Source organism: Lethenteron reissneri, chromosome 14, assembly GCF_015708825.2.
Source record: "Lethenteron reissneri isolate LAM-NWPU_2019-01 chromosome 14, ASM1570882v1, whole genome shotgun sequence".
Taxonomy (NCBI): domain Eukaryota; kingdom Metazoa; phylum Chordata; class Hyperoartia; order Petromyzontiformes; family Petromyzontidae; genus Lethenteron; species Lethenteron reissneri.
In genome coordinates this window covers 10,419,435-10,444,779 of record NC_083792.1, presented here as the reverse complement: position 1 = coordinate 10,444,779, position 25,345 = coordinate 10,419,435, and the positions used below count along the sequence as shown (strand labels likewise).

Genomic DNA, 25,345 nt, shown 5'->3' with positions numbered 1-25,345 from the left:
ATTGTGGGTAGTGGGCATTGTGGGTAGTGGGCACTGTGGGTAGTGGGCATTGTGGGTAGTGGGCACTGTGGGTAGTGGGCATTGTGGGAAGTGGTGACTGGATTGGAGGTAAATGGGCGACAGAGATTGAGGGAAATAAAAAGGGAAATGTGACTGGGAAGCAAGGACTGTGGGAATTGGGGACTGTTGATTGGTGGAGACTATAGCCAGTGGTAGCTCTCGGCATTGGTGATTATGGGGCGGTAGTGACTTTCGGCAGTGATGCCTTTCAGATGTGGTGACTGCACATCGTCGGGAACTGAGGAGTAGGGACTGTATAGGAGGGGGTCGCATAATGGAAGAGGTTTTTGCTCGATGCACCCTGTCATGCAGTTGTAATTAAATGCAACAACATCCATTGAACAATGGGATGAGCATCTCTAGCAGATTCCTTTCACAATGGAAATGTCCCGACACTCACTTTAGGCTTTTCATGGTATAGAATGGAGCAGTGCCATTGTGATTGTTAGCTTTGGAATGATTAATCAATGTTACATATTTATTGTATATGTTTGTTATGGGATAACGTTACCCCTTTATCCACTAGAAGCTCTGGCATTGACCACAGTGTTACATTTAATAAGCTATTGGAGCAAATCCCGACCTTGAATTGCAATGATTAAAATAATTGGTAATGTAACATTAGGCTATGTAGCAAAGAAAACCTTGCATAAACAGAACAAACAAGACATGAAAAAAACAGACCGATTGATTCTTGAATCCAATAGCTACCCAGAGATTGTCAGAGTGGTGGTGTGTGGGGGGGGATGGGGGAGCGGATTAATCTTCACGCAACGGACTGCTGTTGTTACTGCTGCACTATATGTATTTACAAATCACCTTTCGCAGTCTCAATCAAGACGCGGGCTTCGGTTCAGCCACTGGTCATTGCAGCGTCATGGGGGATTAGTGGTGAGCAGCTGCCACCATCTCGTGCCCCCTTACCCGGTGCCCCCCCCGCCCCACCACAGCGGAGGTGTACGTGGGCATCGGCAAGCCGTCGGAGGCGCTGGCGTGCGCGCAGGAGGCGGCCGGCCTCTTCCCGATGTCGCACCACGTGCTCTTCCTCAAGGGCCAGGTGGCGGAGCTCCGCGGGAGCCTGGAGGAGGCCAAGCGCTGGTACGACGAGGCCCTGGCCATCAGCCCCACGCACGTGCGCACCATGCAGAAACTGGTGAGCCCCCTCGAGTTGCCGCGTCTTGCTGTCCGCGTGTGGTGTCCGGGTGACCCGCCGTCCGTCTGCTCGCGCGTGTGTGCGTGCGACGCTCCCGCGCCTGCCGACTCGCGAAATGTCACGTGAGGGGCGGTGACAAAATGGTCGGGTCGGTCCGCGCTGTCATCGCTTGTTTCCAGACGTTCGCAGTTTGAGTCCCGTTCGCCGCTCCGGCTTAAAACCGCGGCACGTATGTCAACAAAAAGCGACCATGTTCCACTTTCTTCGCAGTGGATATTAAAGAACCCCCGGGGTGTTATTTGAATATTAGTAGGTCTACGTGTCCTGACATCACCGGCCAAATTTGAAAGAAAAAAACTTGCAGATTTTACTTTATTGGCTAAAGCCTCGTAGCAACATTGCCCCTACTGTTGAAGACTCTTCATCCTATTATAATGGCATGAATACTAAATGTACATTATTATTATTATTTGGCACGGACGTCGCCGGTCTGGTCTCTACGATTTGCGTTGAAGAAGATCTGCAGTGAAATTTTTCCTGTTTTTGTTTTTTGCTGAACGAGCAACCTGCACGCCTGCCTGTTCGCCCCCCCCCCCCCCCCCCCCCCCCCCCCATTCTTCCTGCCCACTGGCACACCTGCCGTGCCTCTATTACAGCTCTCTGGAGAGCCCTTGCTAGAGGTATCTATTTGGTGTTTGAACATCTTAACACCTGTTTCATTGCCAGAAAGCGGACAGCCTATACTTGTTTTTTCATGATTTTGATACTGGAAAAAAAGGTCCCACAGATATGGAGAGGGCCAAATTTGGTCGGTACACGAACTTTGCTTAAACTCACCACGAACATTGCTGAAACTCACCACGAACTTTGCTGAAACTCACCACGAACATTGCTGAAACTCACCACGAACTTTGCTGAAACTCACCACGAACTTTGCTGAAACTCACCACATTGCTAAAACTCACAAACTCCTCAGACTGCAAGGAAGCCAGGAAAATGGGTTTTTGAATCTACCCGTGTGGACCTTGGAGTCTTGTCCCCCCCCCCCCCCCCCCATTGCACCTCCGATTATCAGGGTTGGCTACATACTGTGCAAAAGACGTCCAATGTCCATACATATCCCCTTTTGTGTGAGGTTTTCCCTGGGTACGGCCAGTTTCTTCTCACATCGGAAATGCTTCATCAAAGAAGAAATGGCCAAATATCGAAATGCACGATCCTGAAAAGGAGGATTTCACGGTTGAATAAAACCATCCTCATTGTTACCATCTATATACCTAACATACTGCCACGTGCCAATCTGCTGTCAAACCATCATCATCAGCTATATTATATCCGCTGTTGGAATTAGGCCGTTACCATCCCTCGTGGTAATGCGATGCCGCAAATCTCTCTTGTTCCCACATGTGGGCAGATCTATCTCTCGATTTTTTCTCTTAAGACTGTTCCCACTCGCGCACGAGTCTTGTTTATTGGCCATTAACCCATCTTGCAGTGTGTCCCGCCCAATCCTGCTCAATTTCCTTAACATTCACGACGATGTCTGATTTGAATTTGCTCTCGGAGCCTCCTTTTGTCTCGGCATAATTCCAAGCACACATCCTTTATGTTTCACCTACTAGACATCTGTGAAGAATATCTTTATAGCTCATCGGATTCCTCCAGTACAAATAAAGATTCTTCTGATTCTGATGCTTTCTGTACTTAGCATCTCCAATTACATTTTCTTTATTTTTGACCCGTTTGTCATCTTTGGTTACATCTTGTCTGGATTGTCTCTTTATCTCGCAATTTTGATCCTGGACAGATCCTGGTCAGCCTCCAATAATTTTCCTAGTTGTACGTATTATGCAGTATTTTCCAATTATATTTATTTCGGCTTTATGCTTAGCGAGAAATGTGTTCTTTCAATAATAAATATCCTCTAATACCCATCTGTCCGCCTACGTGTATGCACACTATTCCTCAGTTGTCTGTACGATGATTTAATCCATGTAAGCCGCTCTGCCTCTTGAGCCGAGTTGCCCATCCCTCTGTCCTCCCGAAACGCACACACCACCCAACCTGACTGCACATGAACGAGGCCGTCTCGCCTTCCCACCCAAACACCCTATTTCTTCCCCCGACTTACTATCGCCGGCCGCACGAAAGTTACATTCCACGGGTCTCCCTCGCCGCTTTGCTCACGCGTGCAGCTAGCGTACGAGCACATGCTCCGCTGTCCATCTGGAAGGTTTGCGCCTCCCGCATCGCGCCCCCCATCCCCAGCCACACTCCTCTCCATTTTTCCCCACCCCTCGCCAACCGGCCTCCCAGACACGTACACGATGGGCAGACCCATACGAGCAGTACCCCCCCCCCCCCCCCCGCATCTCGCCCTCCCGATACTTTTGCCCGTGTCTGCATCGCGTAGAACCTCATCAGCTGGCAGCCCGCATTCCCCACCTGCTTACCCCACTCTGCTTCTCCTGCCTCTGCCTGCCTTCCTCCCCCACTTCCACCGCACACGCGCGTGCACACACACACACGCGCCCGCGCGCCCGTTCCAAATGCATTTTTAAGATTAGACAGTAATTTTGCTCCTTCGTGCTCATTGGTGCGATTTTAATTCATGAGTATTAGTTTTATTTAGTAAAGAGCTTTGTGCCGACCGTAAATTATCTGTGCCGGTAGCGGATTCGTGCACCGCGCTCTTGGGATGAGATGGTTGCCCGTAACCACAAGATCGTCCCCACGCTGCCAGTTCCCAAATGCAGCGAAACTCCGTGACCGGAACCTGTCTTGGCAGCTGGGCACTGTCTTGATGGCTCGTGAGTTTCGGCCAAAAAGGACATTTAATTAACTTATGTTTGATAAGGTCGGGTTGGCAAAATTAATGCTGGAACCTAGTAGACATAAACAATTCACCCCCCTCACCGTACCCATACAGATTGGACACATTGTTATGATTTGGGCTCGTAATTCACTTTCTTGCTTTTTTTTTCGTTTTATTTTTACACCCTTGTCATTTGCATGTAATTTCGGTACATTGTAAATAACCGCGCGTCACGCGCAAGACTTGACGCGTGCAAGACTTGACGTGTGCAATGGGGAACGTAACAATCTATTCTAATCGATTAACCAACGTGTTGTTTGCATGCCTATTTGCAGATGGTTTTCTTTTTTCTTACAATCTATGTTAAATGAAAATTGAGAGAGAGAGAATTATATCGCTGTTAAAAACAACCCACGGTCAAGCTGTGGGACAAAGTAAAGGGAAGCCAGACTTGGCTGGATTCACGTCCCCAGCCTTTGTTGCTGCCCGTTTAAACCCTCCGCACACCATCGCTCCACGCAGCCATACCTCACCCGGCCCATGTGACATAAACGAGGGGTTCGAAAAGCGGATGGAATAATGTATGTATGTTGAACTTATTTCGCCACCGCACGAAGCCAACCGTGCTAATCAGAGGTGCGGGGGAAGGACAACAACCTGAACGCAAAAATCAGTTAAAAATAAATGAGTTTTCAATTTAGATTTAAAAGTTCATAGCTCCAGTGGCTTCCTAATATCGGAAGGAAGAGCGTTCCAGGGGCCTGCAGACGCGCATCTGAAAGCGCGCGATGCAGTGACCGTCTATATTTTATTGCTAGCCAAAAGCTGCTGCGAGGATGACCGGAGTTCGCTTGATGGTTTATGCTCCTTGACGAGATCAGAAAGGAATTGTGGCAAGCACTTTGTGTGTAATTAGTGCGAGTTTATAATCTATTCGTTTGGCAACCGGAAACAAAAATACATCTCGGCAAGCACTAGCTGGAGATGGTCGGGTGTTAATAAAATAAACAATAAACATAGCTAATGCCATCGTGTTAAACGGACGATTTGGTCACATCCTTACACCCCCCTCCACTGCCCAACTCGATCCCTTTGAAGTTGGCGCTGGTTTTCAATTTTGTAAACGAGCAACCGCAACGCCGGCCAGTCTCCACCAAGGCGGCCCCGGTGGTCAATTCGATGTCGCGGATTAAATAAATGCGCGTGCGTTTGAAGGTGTGTGTCTGTGTGTGCACCTCTCTTTGCTGTGACGACTCCCCCCCCCCCCAACACACGTGCCCATCTAATGTCTGTGTGTGTCAAAGTTGTCATAGGGGAGCGGTGGCATAGCGGTTAGCGTGCTGCACTACGAACGTGGAAACCCGAGTTTGATTCCCGCTCACAGGCAACACCAGTGACGATTATCTGAATCGGTCCTCCTCTAGGTCGACTCGGCCTCAAATGAGTAGCGGGTGTGGTGTGTAAACATCACCACTGGGGAGACAAACGCGGTCGGGCGTGGTGTTTGCCACCCACCCTGTCGCGTGTGCCGGCCTTCGTAGGTGCTCGCTAACAGCACTTGCCCCAACAGTCTGTTCAGGCTATATGGGGGATTTTTGTAATTTGTCATAGTTGCCATGGTGATGTGTTTATTAATAGCTTAAAACTTCTGCGAGCTTCATTTGAAATAGTTAATTCTACGATTTTTTTTATTGTTGCAGAACAACGTTTGTTTATTTTAGTGCCATCATTGCTTTTATATTCTCTTGGTCCTGTGTGCATCTTCATAAGTTGGACGTGCACTTGAACTCGACCAGGAGATGCCTTTTCTTCAAGGACCTGTCAGGAAACCAATGCATATCAACTAGTTACCCTTCCAGCATTCGACCAGCATATTTTGTTGTTGTTGATAATTAAGTCAATAGGCAGTTTATGCAATATTGAATTTTCATCCATTGCTATGGTTCATCTGCATTGCCTTGTGCCAACCCAATTCAGATTGCTTCGAGAATTTGGGCAGAATAAATCAGATATTCATTCTGAGTAATGCACTACGTGCCCACACATGCACTCACACTAACAAATACTGTATATCAAACATGGACAGGGGGGGAGCAAGTGACGCAGTGGTTAACGCAATCGCGCTATGAATGCGGCGACCGTGGTTGGATTCCCGGCTGCGGCTAACATCAGTTGCGAGCCATGTCTGAGCCAGTCCTCGATCCCTTCTTCGCCAACTACGACCAAAGGTTTTGTTTTAAAGTCAAGCAGCTAGCCGCCATGACCGACACTGTGTCGAAAGACTTTTGTGCAGCAGCAGATTGACAAAGGGCGGTAAATAATAATTGTTTCAAAATGTTGTTGTTTGATGTAGGTGTGTGAAAATCGATTTAGTAGAATCGGCTATTTATGCTTGTGATACATTCCATCGGCATTTCCACATACCAGTCAATTATTTGGGATTCATTCAAATTACAATACATTTCGGATAATGAATTGAACGAGTGCGCCAAAGGCGTCATCTGGTCCAACACCATGTGAGACGAGGCTCTAAGGAAAGCTGTCTCGGGTGTGGACCAATCAATTTCAAGGACAGTGCACATACATGATCAGAGTTGTGGTTTTTTTTGTTTGCATTCCGACCCCAGGTATTGTAGTCAATGCAAACATGACTCCTTGTAAAAAAAGGTGTCAATTTTGTTGCCAGATTAAAAGGGTAAAAAAAAACAATTAACGAGACGGAACAAATGAGACAAAGCAAATGATAAACAATACAAACGAAGGAATATAAAAACACAATCACACAATTGTAGCAATTCAGTGAACCATCGAGGTGAATTGTTACTGGCTTGGTATAAGATAGCACAGCTGCTGAGCTTATCATATGGCAGACAAAGAGAAAACCCGAAGCCAAAACGACGAAAAGAGGAATGAAGTCATCGTGTACAATTATTTGTGACCGCACCTCATATTCGATCTGTGCCTCAGTATAAACACGCGTTCCAACGCTACACATCGCGCCGCGCTGTTCTGTTTAATACATAGTGATATTCACACAGAATAAAAAATATATAATTGTCTGTAACCCGGGACATGCAGCATGCACCAGCAGTAGAGAGCCTATTTCTATTTAAAGCTTTCGTGACTGCAGGGATTCATCTTCTTGGTTCTTTCGGTAAAGTCACGTAGAAGGGAAGTAATAAAATAATAAAAATAAAACATAATAAAATAATTCTCACGACGTTTCGGCCACAACGCAAGCAGCCGTCCTTAGGTGAAGCCTGGGGTTGTCATTCAGACTCTGTCTTCTCGACAGACCTTTTCTTCACCTGAGGACGGCTGCTTGCGTTGTGGCCGAAACGTCGTGAGAATTATTTTATTATGTTTTATTTTTATTATTTTATTACTTCCCTTCTACGTGACTTTACCGAAAGAACCAAGAAGAGTAGAGAGCCTGTTTTGTTTTTATCATGGACTTCGGCATATGTTGATGGTGGTTGCAACATCTGCCTTCGAAACTAATGTGGTTTGAAATGTTCAATGGGACGCAAGCAACCGGCCAGAGTTTGTTTATCTGCATTGTTACGGACTTGGTTTGATAAACCGTACCAGATCTTTCGAATGGTAAAGTTCTTGAAAATATATATATGAAATGCCACACGTCTTCGGTTGCGCAGCTAGTAACGTCAAATACGGGAGAAGTGTACATTCTGTTGTGTTATGCGAGCAATGATTAAAGCGAGTGAGGAACGCGGGTGAACTAGTCCCCCGTGGCATACCATAGGGGAAACGCAAGCAGAATGCATAGACTTCCCAATCAAATAGTGTATTAGTATATCTCCGTAAACCATCAAACACGTGTTATTGTTGTGGTATACGTATGCGGTAAGCGTTACTACCTTGTACACGAATACTTGACGGTCATTTTTTTGCTCATGAAGGGGGCTAAAACTGTCCTTCGGCACCCCCTTTGCCTGGAATGTTTTCCCTCTGTTGATCATGGTCTGATTTGACCACTGTGTGTAAGTACATGGCAGTACGGACAGCTGTAATCGCCCGTTGAATGTCAAGATAGAGAACTGATGAACAAAAAATGTAATTCTGTGATGTTTTTTTTTTATCAAACCCACTATTGCATGGAATTCAGGAAAAACCTTTGGAAGTGAGCTGCTGGCTTATGCAGGACAGATTCAGATAAGTCTTTTAAAGTTAGTATTTTATTGTAACTTCAACGAGATGTCGACATTAACAGAGCGTATTTCTATTTTTGCCGTGGTTGGTATGCCTGTTGCATAAACGCATGCCCACTCACAAGCAGAATGCGGGAGACATAATTCAGATTTATTGCCAATAGTAATTTTGAGGGATAATTTAAAAGTCTGAAGTCCCAACCATTCACTGTTGTCGACATTTAGTTTTGCACACAAAATCACAACGCTTTTTAAGGGTTTGTGCGCTTTTAATAACAAACCCGAAAAAATGTGAAAATTTTTGAACTTTCGGCAAAATAATTGCCACTTCAATTCCACGAATAATAACCCATACAACAGTGACATTCTACAGGCGGACGATGACGTTTGTGCTGTTGCTTTTACTGGTGCAGAAGCTTTATCGTCGTACATTTTTCCTGCATAGATGTAGCCGCGCTTGGTGAGAAAGTATTTGGAAGAAAAAAACCACCGACTCTGGCCATGCATCACGATCAGATTCTATTCTTATTTTCCTTGCACAAAGGCGGTCAAATAATTGGAGGCTTGGGGGAGGGACGGAAACTAATGAAACATTGCGATGCAGCCGTGCAAATTTCTCGTTAGTCCAACTTCGAAACTCGTGTTTTCAGTCCCTACGTGCTGGGTGGATTGCACTGCTGGCGAGCTGTAGACCCTTATCGTTGATTGAAATGGGTCTCAAGTTCATCTTCGCGGCTGACCAGCATCCTTAATAGATTTGTGTAAAAGAAAAACTTTGGAAATGAGCACATTGAGTTTGGTACCCTTGTCAACTTGAGGGATTCGGTGTGTTATGCAGCGCGGTGTGTCCGTGTCACGACAGTTTCTCTCTAAATCAAGCTGTACAATCGCAATGGTGGCTAAAGACTTGGCGACACTAATTTGAGTGACGGTGGCTCGTGTGCAAGCGCTAGGTTGATTGTCGCATTTCAGAAGCGTGACAGATGCCAATGGCTTGAGGTCAGTCTTCGTCAAGCAGTGGATAAACCATGGCTGATGATGATGAAAAATAATAATTAGTAGTGTAAACACCCCATCCCCTTTCATGATGTAATCAATTGATGTGATTCAGGGGCATGATTCGATTCAATAATCGATTTCCTTTTTAACGTTGTGGTGAATGTAGCAGCCTCGAGTGGCTGGAGGATCCACGCAAACCAAAAGTACGTACAACTTCCGCCAATAGATAAAAAAAAAGTTGATTCCCACTTGATTGCACATATCTGTCCTTGGCCTAAGTGTCTGATGTCAAACCACAAATCGATGGATGGGCACACCCCTCAATTTTGATTATTAATTACATTTCTAAAAACCTGTTTCTTTTACCACGAACAGGTTTTTTGTCTCCCCATTCATGGCGTGCCACTAATTGGCCTATAAGCCCAAGGAATGTGAACAATTTGGCCAGAACCCCGAGTCCTTGGCGAGCCTGAGTTCTTGTTATGGGTGCACTGGGACTTGGTGGTGCTGTCCCTTAGGGCTCGTCGTTGGTGCTGGGCCCCAGATGCTTGGTGTGTCTCAGTCGCTGCCTTCTCTGTACTGTTCACTTGCCCTGGCCACCCTTACCCGCACACCTCCCTTTTACCCGAATTCGTTTTTTTTTTGGTACGTGTACAGTCCAGTCCTTTTTGTCAAACCACGGCTGGATGACGGCCTTTCCACGTCGTGCGTGTCGCGTGGTTTATTCGACCATACTTCACCACGCTGGTCAGTGCATGTTGATGAAGGAAGGGAGTGTAGATGTTGGAGCATGGAAGTACAGTGCAGCAATTGATTTCCCTGCACCTCCATCTGCCGACAACATAGCCCTGTCGAGAAAAAAAACACAAAAAATATTGTTCTACTTTGGGCCCCACCACTACGAATCGGCTAACACCAGCACCACCACTTAGTCCGGCCGCAGGAGGTTTAATCCTCCTTGGAGCTGGCTCCCTCCGGTCTCCGGCAAGCAGTCGCCCACGAGCTGCTGATGCAGAGCAGCAAGAACAGGGCCCACCCACTTGCCCTGGGGCTGTGAGCATGACATCAGTGTTGTCGCGGTGCACGCTACATGAATGTATGTATGCGATGTCCGTGCAGCGTCGAGTGTGTTGCACGTGTGTGCATACGTGTAGCCAATGGACATTAACGTGCCAGCAATGTGCAACGTCTCCGCAGCGTGCGTGAACGGAAGGCGTGTAACAATTAATAAGGCAACCACTGTTGGCTTCCACAAAATTGAACTAATTTTACTGACCCCTGGAGGGATTGATCGGATGAGTTATGAGCTTCTGATTGGGAGCAGAGCGCTCTAACTAGGCATGTAACGGTTCACACACGCAGTGATTTGATGGGTTGTCACAATCCTGCCCCAGCTCTTTGATTCAAGAATCAATCATAAATGATATTCACGATGTGCACACTTTGGCGCCCGTATCACAATCGCAACAAGCTATTTTAATCGGCGAATCGATGCATACCTGAACACGTAGCTGTGTCCGTGTTGCACGTGCTACTTGTATGTGTGCCGGTTTTTCTCACATCACTATTGCAACGATGCCTCAATTATCATCGGCGCATTATAGCACGCAATATCCGTTATGGATGTGTAATGCGTGTAAATATTTATATGCGGGCGTCGTAAGATTGCACAAATGGCGCGGCTCTCCGCGCCGTGTTTCTAACATCGTACGCGAGCTGTGAGCAGACACCACCTCTTCATAATGTGCTCTAATTAATTTCCTGCACAGAGCACGCAAGGCGGAGAGATGAGAGTACATTCGAATTAGCATATAAATGATTAAGAGTTGGTAGTGGGGGGGGGGACGCTCGCTGTCAACGCTCGGCTAATTCGCTTTCCTTTTCACTTCGATGCTAAGAAAGGTATCGATTTCCACGCTGGACATGGCAAGCAGATATATCGACATCAATTTTAATAGAGCTCCCACCATTAGTGAGTGGGCAGAAAACAATGTAGGGCATTTTGCAGCATAAACAATGCATACGTTTTCAAACAGGGGGTGGAGCGGTGGTGCAGTGGTTAGCGTACCACAATGTGAATCCCCGTTAACCTTTGTTCGATTCTCAGCCAATGTCTAACAGTGGCGTGCGGTACCTCGTTTGATCCTGGGACCTCTCTCCCTCTTTGCCAACCCGCATTGACCAGGATGGTGAAGTATGGTCTAACAATTCTGGTGACCGACTCTGTTGTGTGGAGATCTTCATCCAGCATTATATTGGCAACGGGTTAAATTTTATGATTATATTTTCAAGCAAGAAGAAGTTGACTGCTTGAAGTTACATAATAAATCAGGCTGATACTTGTGGTAGCTTTACAAACAGGCACATTTCAACGTTATGTAAACCCCTTTAGGTATTATATCCAATGAGACTTTTGGCAAGATCAGGCCATTATGTACCAGTGCTCACTGCAATTTTAAGCTTCCCGTAAATGTCACAGATGCAGCACAGAGATAGTAAATCTTTCCATTTCTTCCCAGGACATCAGGGCCTCTCTGATGCAATGAGTGCTCCGTTGCCAAATGCATATAACAGTATTCTACATACTCTTTGGTTCTTTCGGTATACAGTGCTCAAGATCTCAAGACCTTCCCTGTTTCCCTTTGACTAGCTACACAATTAATGTGCGCACCGTTTCTTTTGCAGGGCCTTGTGAGATCCATTCACATTTAAGCGCTATATGAAGCCGCACTGTGTTGTAAATAAGTAATTCAAAGTAATTTTAAATGCGCTGGAAAATGGAATTGAACCGTTGCCCATTTCATTTGTAAATTACAAGCCGTCTGATGTGATTTCTGGTTGTGTCAGCTCAACGTCCGACGTTTTGCTTGCGCATGTCTTGGAAGCCGATTCGCTTCAATTGCTGGCGTCCAACCTTTCGCTCTGTGTGCCGTGAGCATCTCGAATCCAGTGCTTCCATTCTTTCAATTCCTAAAGAAGGTACGACGGCGCATGGTGCGAAACATCGGCCACCATGCCGAACAGCAGGCGGCACAACGCGAAGGCGACTCGTCCGAGAGCCGTACAGAACCACAACCGCGAAGACCTACGGGGGTCACAGGGTGGTGTGGCTGAGAGGACTAAACAAAAAAAAGGAAGGGGAGGGGGGGGTGGGGGCTTGTGGAATAGGGGGCGAGCCGTCGGCGATGCTGCAAGGCCCGTGACCTAATTCCGCGGTTCCCATGGCATCGAGGTAGTGGTCCTGGGCGTGCGAATCTTGCTGGGAGCGGCGCCGCAAGATGCACACTGAACCACGCGCGAGCATGCACTGGCGCACATCATTTATTTCTCGCCGCGGGCATCGCGCTCTCAGTTTAATGCGCGCGCCATTTAATCCCGCGGTCCTCGCTTCTTCAAGCAAGCGGTTAAAAAAAGAGAAAAATGTTAAATCTGGGTTTTTCTCACAGAGTCGCAGCGCTGGACGGAAATACAGCGCGGTACGATTGTGGATTTATGCGGCGTCTTAAGTGGGGCCCGCCATCTCAAGATGCTGTGCAGAAGCAGTTGGAGCATTGTTTTTTTGATGTTTTGCAGAGAGAGCAAGGCAGAGGAGAAAATGTCTTGAAGCCTGGACTTGAATAGGGGCAGGGAAGCCCACAGCATGGAGGGCTTGGGGAAGGGGAGTACCCACGTAGTGGAGGCAACAGATGAGAATTAGCAAACTCTCATTGAGCGAAGGTTGACTGGGGGTTGCGGCTGAGAGCCTTGGTTGGTTGCTGGAGCATTGACTGTGTGTGTGGAGGGGAGTGGAGTTAAATTAGAGGTGGAGCGGTAGACGGGCATAAAAAGTCGTCGTGACATAAAAGTCATATTAGTGGTGTTCGGTATTATGTGCAACTTTCAATAAATAGATTGAATTAGATCAACTTACTGATTAAAATGTGGCTTCGTGCTGGAGAATCGTAATGTGGAGTGGACCGTGTGCAGCACGGTTTGGCTTGTACATTTTGAGTCAGCAGACAAACTGGGAGAGAAAAAAAGCGTTAATTGGTACAATATGTTTCTCTGCTAAATATGTTGCGTGGACAGAGTGAGGCTTTGTCTGAGATTTTGGAATCTCATGGTGTTTTTTTTCCCCTCTTAGCTCTCTATTCCACACCACCTCCTCTCGCTCTGCTCTGTTTTTGTCCGGTGTATGAATGCGTTCAATGAGCTATGAAAATTATGCAGATTCATGCGTCACATCTTAAAATATCAACAGTTCACATTACCAGACGATTTCAAAAGGGTCGAAGGAGTTGCTGGCTTCGTCACCATTATTGGGCTTCTCGCTGCCAGAAAATTCAATAAAGTTTATGATATGGCTCCGTTTCCATGGTACGCAACCACATTGGAGGTTGCCACAGTGGTGGAGCGGCAGAAGTCGCAAACGGGTTTTGATTCCTTACCAGTACCCGGCCGCACCAGGGTCGCAAACGGCTACCCGTACCCGTACCCGGCCGGGTACAGGTAGCCGGGTATCGGGTAGGGTACGGGTATCGGTTACCCGGTTGCGACCTCTGTGAAGCGGTTAGCCTCCAGACATGGCCGGTTCGATTCAGTGCTTCGGCAAGGCAGTTGCCACAATGGTGCAAGTTTCTTGAAATGTTTAAACCACAGTCTGTGATCACGTATTTTGGGGTAAATTGTGGATGCTCCCCCACACCTTCCCAGACGACTGGCTAGCTTGGAAGCATTGGACAAATACCCGTTTGAAGGGTTCTCTCGCGCTCCTTATATAGTAGAGACCCTTCTCCCAGCAGGGGTGTGAGCAAAGGAATTCCATAGCTCTACCTCAACATTGACCACGACATTGACGGTTACATGTTTTAATATATGTAACTGTTATTGTGTCAACAGTCGCAGTGTTTACGCATCACAGTATATTTCGCTACGCAGTGTATACTGGGTCAATATCCCGAATCTTTTTTGCCGACAAACAAATGACCAGAAAAGGAGCACAATCTTGTCACGTTTCAGGAGGCTTAGCACTTTGGTTGGGTTGCCACCAGGGCTTGCCAGGTGTTGTAGGTGTATGGCCACACGTGGTGGCACCTCCTCGCATGTGTGGTAGGTTTTCTCTGGGTCTATCTAGAAGAGCTTGTAGAATACTCCGTATGACTCGGTATCTCATTTCTATATCACTACGACTGCCGTTTGGTTCAAGTGGAACGTTTAATGGCCGAACATAAGTACAGTACTTTTTGCCCGGAGCAAGAAAGGTAGAGTTATTATTCTCATAGTTCATGAACGGTAAGAATTGTGGATAATTGTCAAGTTTGGGCCACGACACTCGAGACACCATTGGCTTGCCTTTTGTTAACCATATCACAAGATGCTCAAAATCTACTCCGCAGTCAAGTACAGTCATGGTGTTCTTTGGCAACGCTCTCTGCTTTCTATGAGCTGGATGTTGGGCTTTGTACCACCTGTTTATTGTGGTCTGCTGTTCATTTTGGGAAGTATCCTGACCCCAGCCCTGTCCATTTTTATCAAAGCCACGCACATACTTGGCATTTGTCACACACAATCAGCATGGAGAGTTGTTAATTTCAGCCGGAACAGTCCTGAACATCGTTTTGGGAATCATTTTGACCACGCCACATCCATCTTGCCTTATTTTGTCCTCATGTTTGTTTATATATACAAACCTGTTCATAGAATTACAGGCATATAGGGTGCTATACTGTAGATCAAGCTATTGTGGATAGGCGTGCTTTGTACACTAGTGTTAGTGCCTTACGCTGATAATCCCTACTTCAAGCTAGATTAGCAGCATTACGGGAAATATAGAGTAAAACATTTAGGCCTGGTCATGGCACAGTGAAACTTGAATATAAATGGAACTGTGAAACAAAATTTAAAACAAGGGTCTTTGAAATAATCCCTGTTAACTGATGTAACTATTTTTTTTGCTCTGTCAATAACACATTCCTGCGGAGGGAGCTGGTAGGAACGTTGGGTTGCTCGGTCAATGGCCAGGGTCAACGGCGGCGTGGTGTATTCCGCAAATATTCCCGACTGTGAGGGCGGGCACAAGCCGGCGTGAGTAGGTTAAACGTTGAGTTTTATAAGGGCACCCCTCCTACCCCCCACCCAGCCCCTCCCCACTCTTCCCTCCCCACCCAGCCCCTCCCTCCCCACCCAGCCCCTCCCTGCACGACGGACGGACACAATAATCTCCTGTGGGCTGGTGTAACCAGGAGGTTCCTACCAGTATCACTACTTTTGACTACCCCTGTATATATAGACACTGTACGTGTATATGCTTTAGAGGCTATGCAAAGGTTATAGCAAAAAAATAACCGAATGTTTATTGAGTACCAAAAAAGGAATTGACATTGCTTCCAGTGTACTTTTAAATCCTTTCAGTAGAAAGCGCCCCCCCCCCTCCCCCTCTTTACAACTGGGTGACTCAAAGGTCAGAGTGTTGAGCTGGCACTGGCAATACCCTGGGTTCGAATCCAGGCCTGCGAGTTTGACACGAAGTCGGCTTTCGCGACCAACATAATGCATCATCAAGGTTTTTCTGGATTAGATCGCGTAAGTATCATTGTGTCGTTAACCCGCCACCATCCGACACGCCCAATTAGTAAGGTTTGTCACGTAACCAAAACGTGGAAATTAGTTACGGCTTCAGCCTTTCGGCGTGTTGGAAAGTAAATCCACAACATTTACAATTTGAGTAGTACGACGTTTCGCTAGTAATTACATCCAGCATCATCGGGCGATTTTTTTTTATCCCAGAATTGTGCCAGTGAGTAAAGCAGGTTCCCCGCACGGTGAGTTGATGCTCTTAACCCGATCACCAATGATCGCACAACAACAACAACAAAACTATCACAAGAAATTTGATTGTGCACTTGTTTTGGGCAAAATTTCAGCACTGACAATTAAATACATCCGTTTGGCTGTCATGTGCCTAAGATAACACATTACCCTCTGTGGTGGGGATGGGTGGGCTAGTTACCCCCCCCCCCCCAACACACCCATTTTGTGAACCAGAGGTCAGATTAAGCGATCTCAAGAGGTAACCGTGTGATATCAGCTTTCACAGGCCATTCTCTTACACAAACGTATTTACTGCTGCGCGAAAGATATTAGCGGATTAATAGTCTCGTGACATGTCATGGATACCTCGCCTCAAGACATGATCCCGATAGCACATTTGGGATAAGATTTGGAAAGAAACTAAGTAAATAATAAAAATTCTAAATTTGAAGTTTTCGGTAAAGTCACGTAAGGTGAAAAAATAAAAAGAAATAATAATATAAAACTGTAAAAACACTTGTCGTGCATATTTTTCCGATTGTTCATTTTGTTAAGATTACGCCATTAGTCTCTTCAGGAACACGTCCGTTTTGATTAACCGTATCCCTTAAAATGGATGTGACCTTTTAAACATGCTTGACTTTTTCAATTAGCTTAATTTCTGTCATGTTCTGCAGCTGAAGGATGCTGACGACTTGAATGGCACCGCGATGGGGTTTTTTTATCTTTCCGTAAACATCACTGTTTATCTCTGGAGTGACGACGGTGGCTGTGTACACTGTCGTTGACATTGTGTCTGGTAACAGGTGACGGCTCTGTGTTGTAGTTACACTGACACAAGACACCGCCGTGGTGTGTTTGGGCTTTGGGCAGTTGCTCGTCGATTATAATTGACTTATAAAGGTGTTACACCTGGTCAGGGTTCACCTTCCAAAAGGAACATCTTCACACGTGTCCATTCACCCTTTTGTTCATTGTAATGCGCGAGGTCTTATCGGCCAGGACAATCGTTTCTCCTGTAACACACTACAAGTGTCAATTTGCAGTGTTTTGCGTCCTTCAAAATTGCCCCTTGAAAGTGGCAATACGGGTTTGCATTTTTGTTTCCTGTGAGCGACAGTGGAGGTGTTGCCCTGTCTAAAACTGGGGACGCAAATGATTCATGGTAATGAGCTGGGTGGGTTTCCTGTTCATTTTTGGGGTGGATGCAAATTTTTCTGTTTATTATCCCCAAGTCGAGTTGAAGCTGGAAACATCTGCTTGCTCTGATGTAGCTTTCACAGGTCTCGTTTTGGCACAGCTTGCTGCATGGGACTTGATAGCGAGATGTTATTTACCTCGCCTGGTAGTCAGGAGGTCAGTGGGTACGACCCTGACCCTGATGCCTGTGTATTTGGAAGTCTGCATGTTCTTGCTGTGGTCGCGTAGATTTTTCTCCGGGTCCTCCGGTTTTTCCCTCCACATTTAGGAATGCCTTCTTGGTTCTTTCGGTAAAAACTTTACCGAAAGAACCAAGAAGATGAATCCCTGCAGTCACGAAAGCTTTAAATCGAAATTTAGGAATGTGTTTAGAGTATTTGGCTGCTATACATTTCCACAGTGTAAGCGACCTTGCTGAGCTATGATTTGTGGCCAGGTCACTTCTGAAAAAGAGCTATATAGCTCAGTGGGCCTTACCTGGTAAAATAAAAAATAGTTTATAGTTTGTTTTGTTAACCACTTGAACATATTATCGTGAACACGAGGTCATCTTTCAAAGCCCCCACCCATCACCTCCTTCCTTCTGGCAGGTCCCATGTGACATTGCCATTCGTTAGCTTTTTTTCCCTGGAAAAAATTGTTTTTATCTCTTTCATGCAGCTATGATGTTAAAGCTGGGGTTTCATTCGTCCTCTACGCTTGCGTAATAACAATCACAATAAATACATTCGAAAACTTCGTGTCAAAATGATTTGTTGCCGAACCAATAAATTGCATAATATCACCAGCCAAGGAATTTCAACCTTTGGAATCGTTTTAGCAAGGGTTTCATGGTTTTGTTTGCAAGCAGTGTTAAGTTCCAATAGTTTATTTAATATTTCGAAAATAAAACATTTTTCAAAAAACGTTATGCACACAAGTTGTTTTTGAACATTCCCGGCATTCTTATCGAACACGCCCCAACGAATGGCGAGTCTGACGGAGAAGTTTGGTGCCTCCCAAGTCAGCTGTTGTCACGGCATACGTGTGTCCTACGAGCGCGGATGGTATGTACGTGTTCAGCAATTGTACGTCATCGTGGCAGCTGAAAATATTCTTAAGGACACATCTATCCCAGCGGCAGAGAGCACGTGGAGAGTGAATGCCGCGTCGCGACAGTGATCCACTCGTGCTGATGCCGCGCGGCAAAATTAGCAAGCGAACTGTGGCCGTTAATCTCGTTGCACAAGCAAGTTGCGTGATTCAAGGGAATGCTTGGCAGCGCCAAATTATTTCTAATACATGACTAAATAAATTTGCAACGTGATTTTCTCCACAACAATTTTTGTTACTATTATTAACTCTTAGCCAGGGTAGACTTTAAACAAGTCCTGTTTGTGAGCACCTATTGCAGCCCAATGCTGTTTAAGCCGCCAAATTAAACTCTGCTCGGTTGCGATGTATCTGTATGAATAAGCGGCGCTTATTCTCCTCGGCTGCCCCTAGTATTCTAGGACTCGCTTCCCCCAGCCACCCGGGCTGTCGACTCCTCGCCTCCGTCCAACTCCAGGCTTCAAGACCTTCTTCTATGTACAAAACAAATTTCCCCACCATGTTGGTGGAGCATCTTCAGATGCAGTCGCATGTCAGCGTTATACAAATCCACGTATTGCATCAGAGTTTGCGGTACTAGCGCCAGGTTCACCCAACCACCTTGGCTTTCCTTCCATTACTGCCATTGAACATTGCACAGACCTCGCTCGTGTTCGGCTGAATTGATCCAGTGAATAGCCGGCCAGATCCAGACATTAGTCACCTCCGCCACGCACGGCTGGGAATTGGCAGTGAGTCACAGAGGATTGTCGGTCAGTGAATTCCGCAACTGCCACAGCGCCACAATATACAGGGAGCCTGTACAAGTATTGACCATTATAAAGGCGATATAATTTTTACAACAGTTATGAGGTAGGCAAATAGAACCACGTGAATATTTTATCGTACGCATTTAGTCTCTATAAACTGCCATGTGTCTCGGTTATGTTATTATCATTGTTTGAGAGAGCGCTGGGTGATCCCAACCAACATCTCAGCAGCGATTGTTTCGAATGTAACTTGTTGAGTGCTGTTCAAGTTCATTCAAGCTTTTCAGATTATACGAACATGAGCATATAAGGAATTGATATGCTAAATTCCTCTTGATATGCAGATTCTTTTGTCAAGGCGCATTTCCCCCCCCCTTCCAACCCAGCTTAAATAGACGCTGCCAAGCATGGTGGTGTTTCATTTAGACGCTATCGCCTCGACAGACCTGGTCTTCACCTGAGGACGGCTGCTTGTGTTGTGGCCGAAACGTGAGAATTATTTTATTATGTTTTATTTTTATTATTTTATTACTTCCTTTCTACGTGACTTTACCGAAAGAACCAAGAAGATGAATCCCTGCAGTCACGAAAGCTTTAAATCGAAATTTAATTGATATAAGAACTAGGGCTACCCTGCCCCCTCCATTTTACCAGTCAATATTAAACCAGTGTGGCGATGCCATTGATTTGTATTGAGATAGAGAATGACTGGAAAATTAGGAATACTTTGCCAAATTTCAACCAATTAGTTCAAACTGCTCTCTAATTACGCTTATTTGGTAACGGGTGATGCCTTAACGGACGCCCTGCATGCATAGGGTAATACATCGCATGCATATACGCCAATATCCGTTTCAGAATCTATTTCAGTGAATGTATACTCGCATGCATGCAGACTTAACGCCGTGAGCCGCCAAACCACAATATGACACATGAACAGAGCAATGTGCTAGGTGCTCAGCCGTTTAAGAGCTTATCGGGCACACACACACACGAGGCATTACGAGTCACTTTGAAAACACTAACGGCCTTGCCACCGCTTCATAAATAAATGTGTTGACTTTGCACACCCACCAGTCTCGATATAGCTTGCGCTGCCCCTGCCGCACAATCATGTTAACATCTGCCAGCCAGAGACCTGTGCAGCTTGTGCACTCCTCATTGCATCTCCTTCCTGTCTAGCATCATAACCGAGGGCTGGTTTCCGTAGACAGGCGCTTTCCATCGTTCAGCATCCTCAAATGGACTCTCCCTGCTGATTGTCTCGTATTATCCTGCCAAGTGATCCGTGCTTGCCTCCTCTCTCCCGATTCCCATCCTCTCTTGAAGCGGAGCCGCCCGTGTCACATCTCGCACTGTACTCTATCAAATAATGTAGAAAATGACGTGCCAAAGCACTGCTGCTTTTCATTGCCTGCCCGGAGATGTTTAAGGAGACCTTGCGAGGTGTTTTCACTCAGGATGGAACTTGAGTGCTCTCCGTTCCCCCCCCCCCCCCCGATTCAAGATGTCATTGGTACTCTGCATGCCCATGACGTAACGCGGTGTGTTTTGTCGGCGTGTTGGGCCCGTGTTACATAAGCCTCCTTAACTCACAAGTCGCGCAGCCATGAAGGGTTGCTTTCTGGGGCAATCTGTAAGTGTCCACGTTATTTGTTTTCCAAACGTGGTTATAAATATGAAATATATATTGCCTCATATTTCACATAAACCCTGCTCATTCAACAACCATTTTCACTGGATAAAATACAACTTAAGTGGCCCTGCGCTATAAATTATGCAGTTGGTTTTATCTCTCTTAATTTACGTTCAGTCAAGCGGGATTTGGGTTGGATTTTTTTCGCGTCCACTTATTAGCATACTACTGTGTAGCTTCTCGCCGTTGCGCTGTTTTCGCTCTCAGTCTGATGCATTTTTTGGGTCGTACCCTTTATTCTTCAGCGTGACGTCTTGACGTTTCCCTCCGCGCGCTGCGAGAAATATCAGGGAGCCCGAATCTCCCAAACACGTGGGGCAAAACATCAAGACATGATGCCAACCCCCAAAAAAACCCATCAGAAACTGATCCTCTTGACCATCTCTTGCCTCGCTTCCCTTGAGCGCATTGTTTACTCGTGGCAGCTTGCGAGGCAGCCAGCCAGCCGCACCACAAAAAAGCCACACCGTGACAAAGCAACACAGGAAATTACTGAAGATGAATGCCAGGGCCAATGTTTAACATATGCTTATTTGTAACCATTAATTGTACATTTTTTGAACATTGCTTCATAGATGTTGCGAACGCACGTTGTGATGATGCATTTAATTTGATTTCAATTTGACTGTAAGCGATGAGTGTTTGGGAAACTGTTATGTAATGCACTAGGCATGCAACAACGATTCATTCATCGATCGATCAATTGAAACCATTTCTTACGTTCACGTAACGTGCGCACGTTACAGAGAGACATTGTGTTGACTGTGAGAAAAGCAAGTGGGTTTGGGCAGGAAGCACCATTGGAGGGGACGATTGCCAGTGGTCAAGACCTACGATGGCGTTGCAGCCAATGGAGGGAGGAATGCACACGATGGGAGGTCCACCAAACGGGTGAAATAATGAAATCACCCTGTGTGCAAGAACCATGCTGATTGTATCATCACAATGCCACGAGGGGTGGGGGCAGCTTGGAGAGGCCTTCATCCTGCGTGCTGAGGCCTTCATCTAGCAAAGGATAGGTCATGGCTGATGGCAATGATTATTTAACCTCGGTCCCTTTGGAGAGAAAAAAATCACGGTCTTTCCACCGTAGGTAAGGCACTCGTGGTTAAATAAACAAACTCCCGTGCTCTCAAGGTACCCACGCGCCAGGTTGCGCCGGCAATTGCTAACAATAGCGTGGAATGCGTTAGGGAGCAGTGTTGGGCACTACCTACACAGCTGAATGTAGGGAGGCATTGGGAGCATCTGTGTGTGTGTGTGTGGCGCGCCACCACTTATCCTCCCGCGGCGTTCCCCGGTGTGCGTTGCTCAGTGTGAGCGGGTTCCATCGTTGCCGTCACTTGCGTCTCCCACCGTTGCGCGTTGCTGTGTTTGCGGGTCCCCTCCGTTGACAGCGACTCTGGGGGGAGCTCTGGTGTCAGCCTTAGCGGTTGCGTGCAAAGCCTGCTATTTTAACCACCGTTTGGTTTGCCTCATTAACGGAGAGTTTACGTTCCCAAAAAGCTTAACCCTCAACCCCCCATCGCTAACCCTCAACCCCACGAATGCTTGTGCAGAATTGAGAGTGCGAGTCGTTTTGAAAGCCTCACAGAGTCTCAAGGCTCTTGCGTTTTTTTTTTAAAGAGGATGTTGCATTTGGGTGTTTGCCAGTTCCGTATAATTGAGCGGTTTGTGTGTCGGAGCAAACTGGACTACCCAAGAGCAACTCTCTATATATGTGGACAAAAACATTGCAAGATCGATGCAAACAGGTTCAAAGAACCCGGACTGCTCTACTGCCATATCCTGGTCCACTCGCAGGCCAAGGAGGTTTGGATATTTCATAAATCTGTGACCCCACCATTCCTTGCCCACAAAGTGCTGAATCGTATGCTTTTGGGAGAAATATTGTATCCTTGCTGGAGAAAGTATCATGGGAGGTTTTGTCATGTCTGAGCAAGACAGCAAGCATGGTGCTCCCCTCGGTCGGTCTATTCCTTGCCCTTAATTATGTTTCCATAATCGGTTTAGGAAAGCAGGAACGACGGGGGGGGGGGGGGGGGAGAGTGGCTGAGATGTGAACTTTCACACGTTGAGTTTGGCCCTTGACAATAGTAAACATTGTCATCTCTTGTCAAATTACGAAGTTCTTGCAGCCACTTCATAGCAGATGGAACACCTTGGTAATTCATCCGATGTCAGATGTATGATTTTGAACTGTTGTATTTTGGCTCAGCAGCACACTAATTGCAGCAGTTGGCCATGCAGCCACCTTAACAAAAAAAGCACTAAACGGTTGTCAAGACATACAAAAAACATGAGCTAATTCACTATTTCATATACCGTGTAATAAAAGTTATCCAATTAGTAGAAGCAGCAGTTTGACGGACAATACGAATGCAAATGTAGAGACAGGTTTGTTCGCCTTCCCACTCGTCAGTGGAATCACGGTCCCCATGCCCGCCTGGAGTATCCATGCGAATGGCCATTAATGCCGAGGAGTGGCATAACTCAAAACGAAACGCGCACAATAATTCGTCGTTCTCATCCGTCGCCGCAAGGACAGCCTGTGCCGGATGTCGAGGCAAGGGACTTTGGGGGCAGCTTGAAAAAGCTAATGGATTCCGGGGTGCCTCCGTCCGCTCGCCGTGACGCCACTATAATGCCCGTCTCGCTGCGTTAATCCTGCACCGCCGCTTCCTGATGTAAACACCGGCGGTGCCTTTTTGTTGTTGTTCGCATTTTGTTTAAAAGCCAGGGCGCTCCTTAGAAAGTTCAAATAAAATATCATGGATGGACTTGGCAGCAGTGTTAGAAGCACACGAAGTAATATGAATAATTTGGGTACATCTCTCTCCCGCGTTCCTCCCCCCATCTCATTAACAAACTCTACATGGAAAAAAATTGCTGGCCGAGTGGCTCAGCGGTCGTGTGAGTGGCTCTCAGTCGGAAGGTTGCGAGTTTGAATTCCTGCTTGGGGGCTGTTTCTTCCAAATGATAGACTCGCCCTTGCCATAGGAATGCAGAATTTCCACCACGAGCTCATAGCTGTATGCGGGAAGATAAGCACCGCCTCGATGCTAATTTGAGAGGACAAAGAAAATACGATTTTTTTTGGAGGATTTAAGACCAGCCAGCAGTTCCTTTCCCCAGAGGACAGGAAGAAACAGACTTTGGTTTGGAGACAACATCCAGTCTGTTTAGTCTGCACGTATTCCTCTCATGTACGTTTCACGTCCACAGCGAGGACCATCTTGACTCGGGTGAGATTTCCCTGGGTAAGGCAAGGCAGTGAGTACTAATATTAATAAATGTGTGCGCAACACACATTAGTGTGTGAATCACTTCATAGGTGGGTGAAGTAATCTTTCACTTTAAGGTTGTGGGCGTTTGTCTACGAAATCATAATAACATCCCTGGCTCACGATGTGTTTTTAGTAATGCAAACCACGAACGGCTCATTTCGTTGACATCGCTTGGCACATGAATTCCAGTTGATAGGCAATTGCTCTAAATAAAAACCCCCCAACTCCCCGCAGACCACGTGAAAGCGCACACATAAAACGAGTCTCGCATCTCCCAGCGTTTCGAGGCTCACGCGAGCGCACGAGACGCAATTGCATGAAGACGGCCTCTCGCCTCCGTCAAAAAGAATTCAGTCGAGGGACAATGAATTGGCCTAATTGTGAATGAGCAGAAGTGACACCTGAGTCTGCGCCTGGCTCTGCGGTTCCCTTCAAGGATTAAAATAACTGGGAACGCCGGCTCATTCCATTCTTCCAACACGTGGGGAGGGGGGGGGGAACGATGTGCGCGACAGACCGGGGGATGCACAACGAATTATCCGTCGACTTGTGGGAGAACGCCCCCTCCATCTCGAGCATACCGTGGGTTGTGCCATCCATTTTAATGATTAATTACCACCCCGCTTTCATTTTTTCCAGTGGTATGACCCAATGCGTCTCGTTAACGCAGCCCATTTTCAAACGGTGGAGGCCTTCTCCCGGGTTGATTGGGAGGCCCTGCGGAGTTGCCACTGGCTGCTGTGGCGGCATGCGATCAATAAAAACACTCCGGGGGGCTGTGGATGCCACTTGCCACGCTCGCCCACGATCAGCGGAAAGCCATCCCCCCCTCCTCCTCTCCCGACCCTCGCCTTTCCTCCCTTTGGCTTGAGACATCGTCTCTCCGTCTCCCGTCTCGCCACGTCTGCGCCGCTGACTGTACGCTCCAAACCAATTAGCCTCTCGGCACCGTCCCTCCCCTGCTTGCCTGTGCGCCGACCCCGTTCGCACGTATGCGCGCACGCTTTCCCTTCAGCCGGTGTCTCTTCCTTGCTTGCATGCCAGCCCCCCGCCTCCTCCTCCTTCCCCCTCGCTGTTGCTGCTAGGAGCTGAGTTTTGCACGCATTGACAACCCAATCAGTCGAGAGCATATAGTGAGAGGGATGCGCGTGCCTCAGCCGAACAGTGGGTTCGGCGTGCAGTCACTCCCGGAGAATTGGAATGTTCTCTCGCCTGCCATTTAAATCCACTTGCTGTGTAGCCTGGTAACCGCCGCCATGAGGTGCGCGTTTTACGCGTGGCAGCGCGATGAGCGTTTCTTATCGCTCTGCGAGGCTCGTTCTCTGCTGGGTGCGGA

At 46.9% G+C, this 25,345-nt stretch overlaps 1 protein-coding gene across 4 annotated transcripts in view; it reads left to right on the top strand.

The window, feature by feature from the left end:
• Window positions 1-25,345, top strand: part of LOC133342380 (tetratricopeptide repeat protein 7B-like) — a 122,749-nt gene that overhangs the window by 85,476 nt on the left and 11,928 nt on the right. For all 4 annotated transcript variants that reach the window (XM_061551509.1, XM_061551507.1, XM_061551508.1 and 1 more), the window contains one exon: window positions 1,011-1,213. In XM_061551509.1, the coding sequence (XP_061407493.1) occupies window positions 1,011-1,213 (203 nt within the window). The remainder of the gene's footprint in view (window positions 1-1,010; window positions 1,214-25,345) is intronic.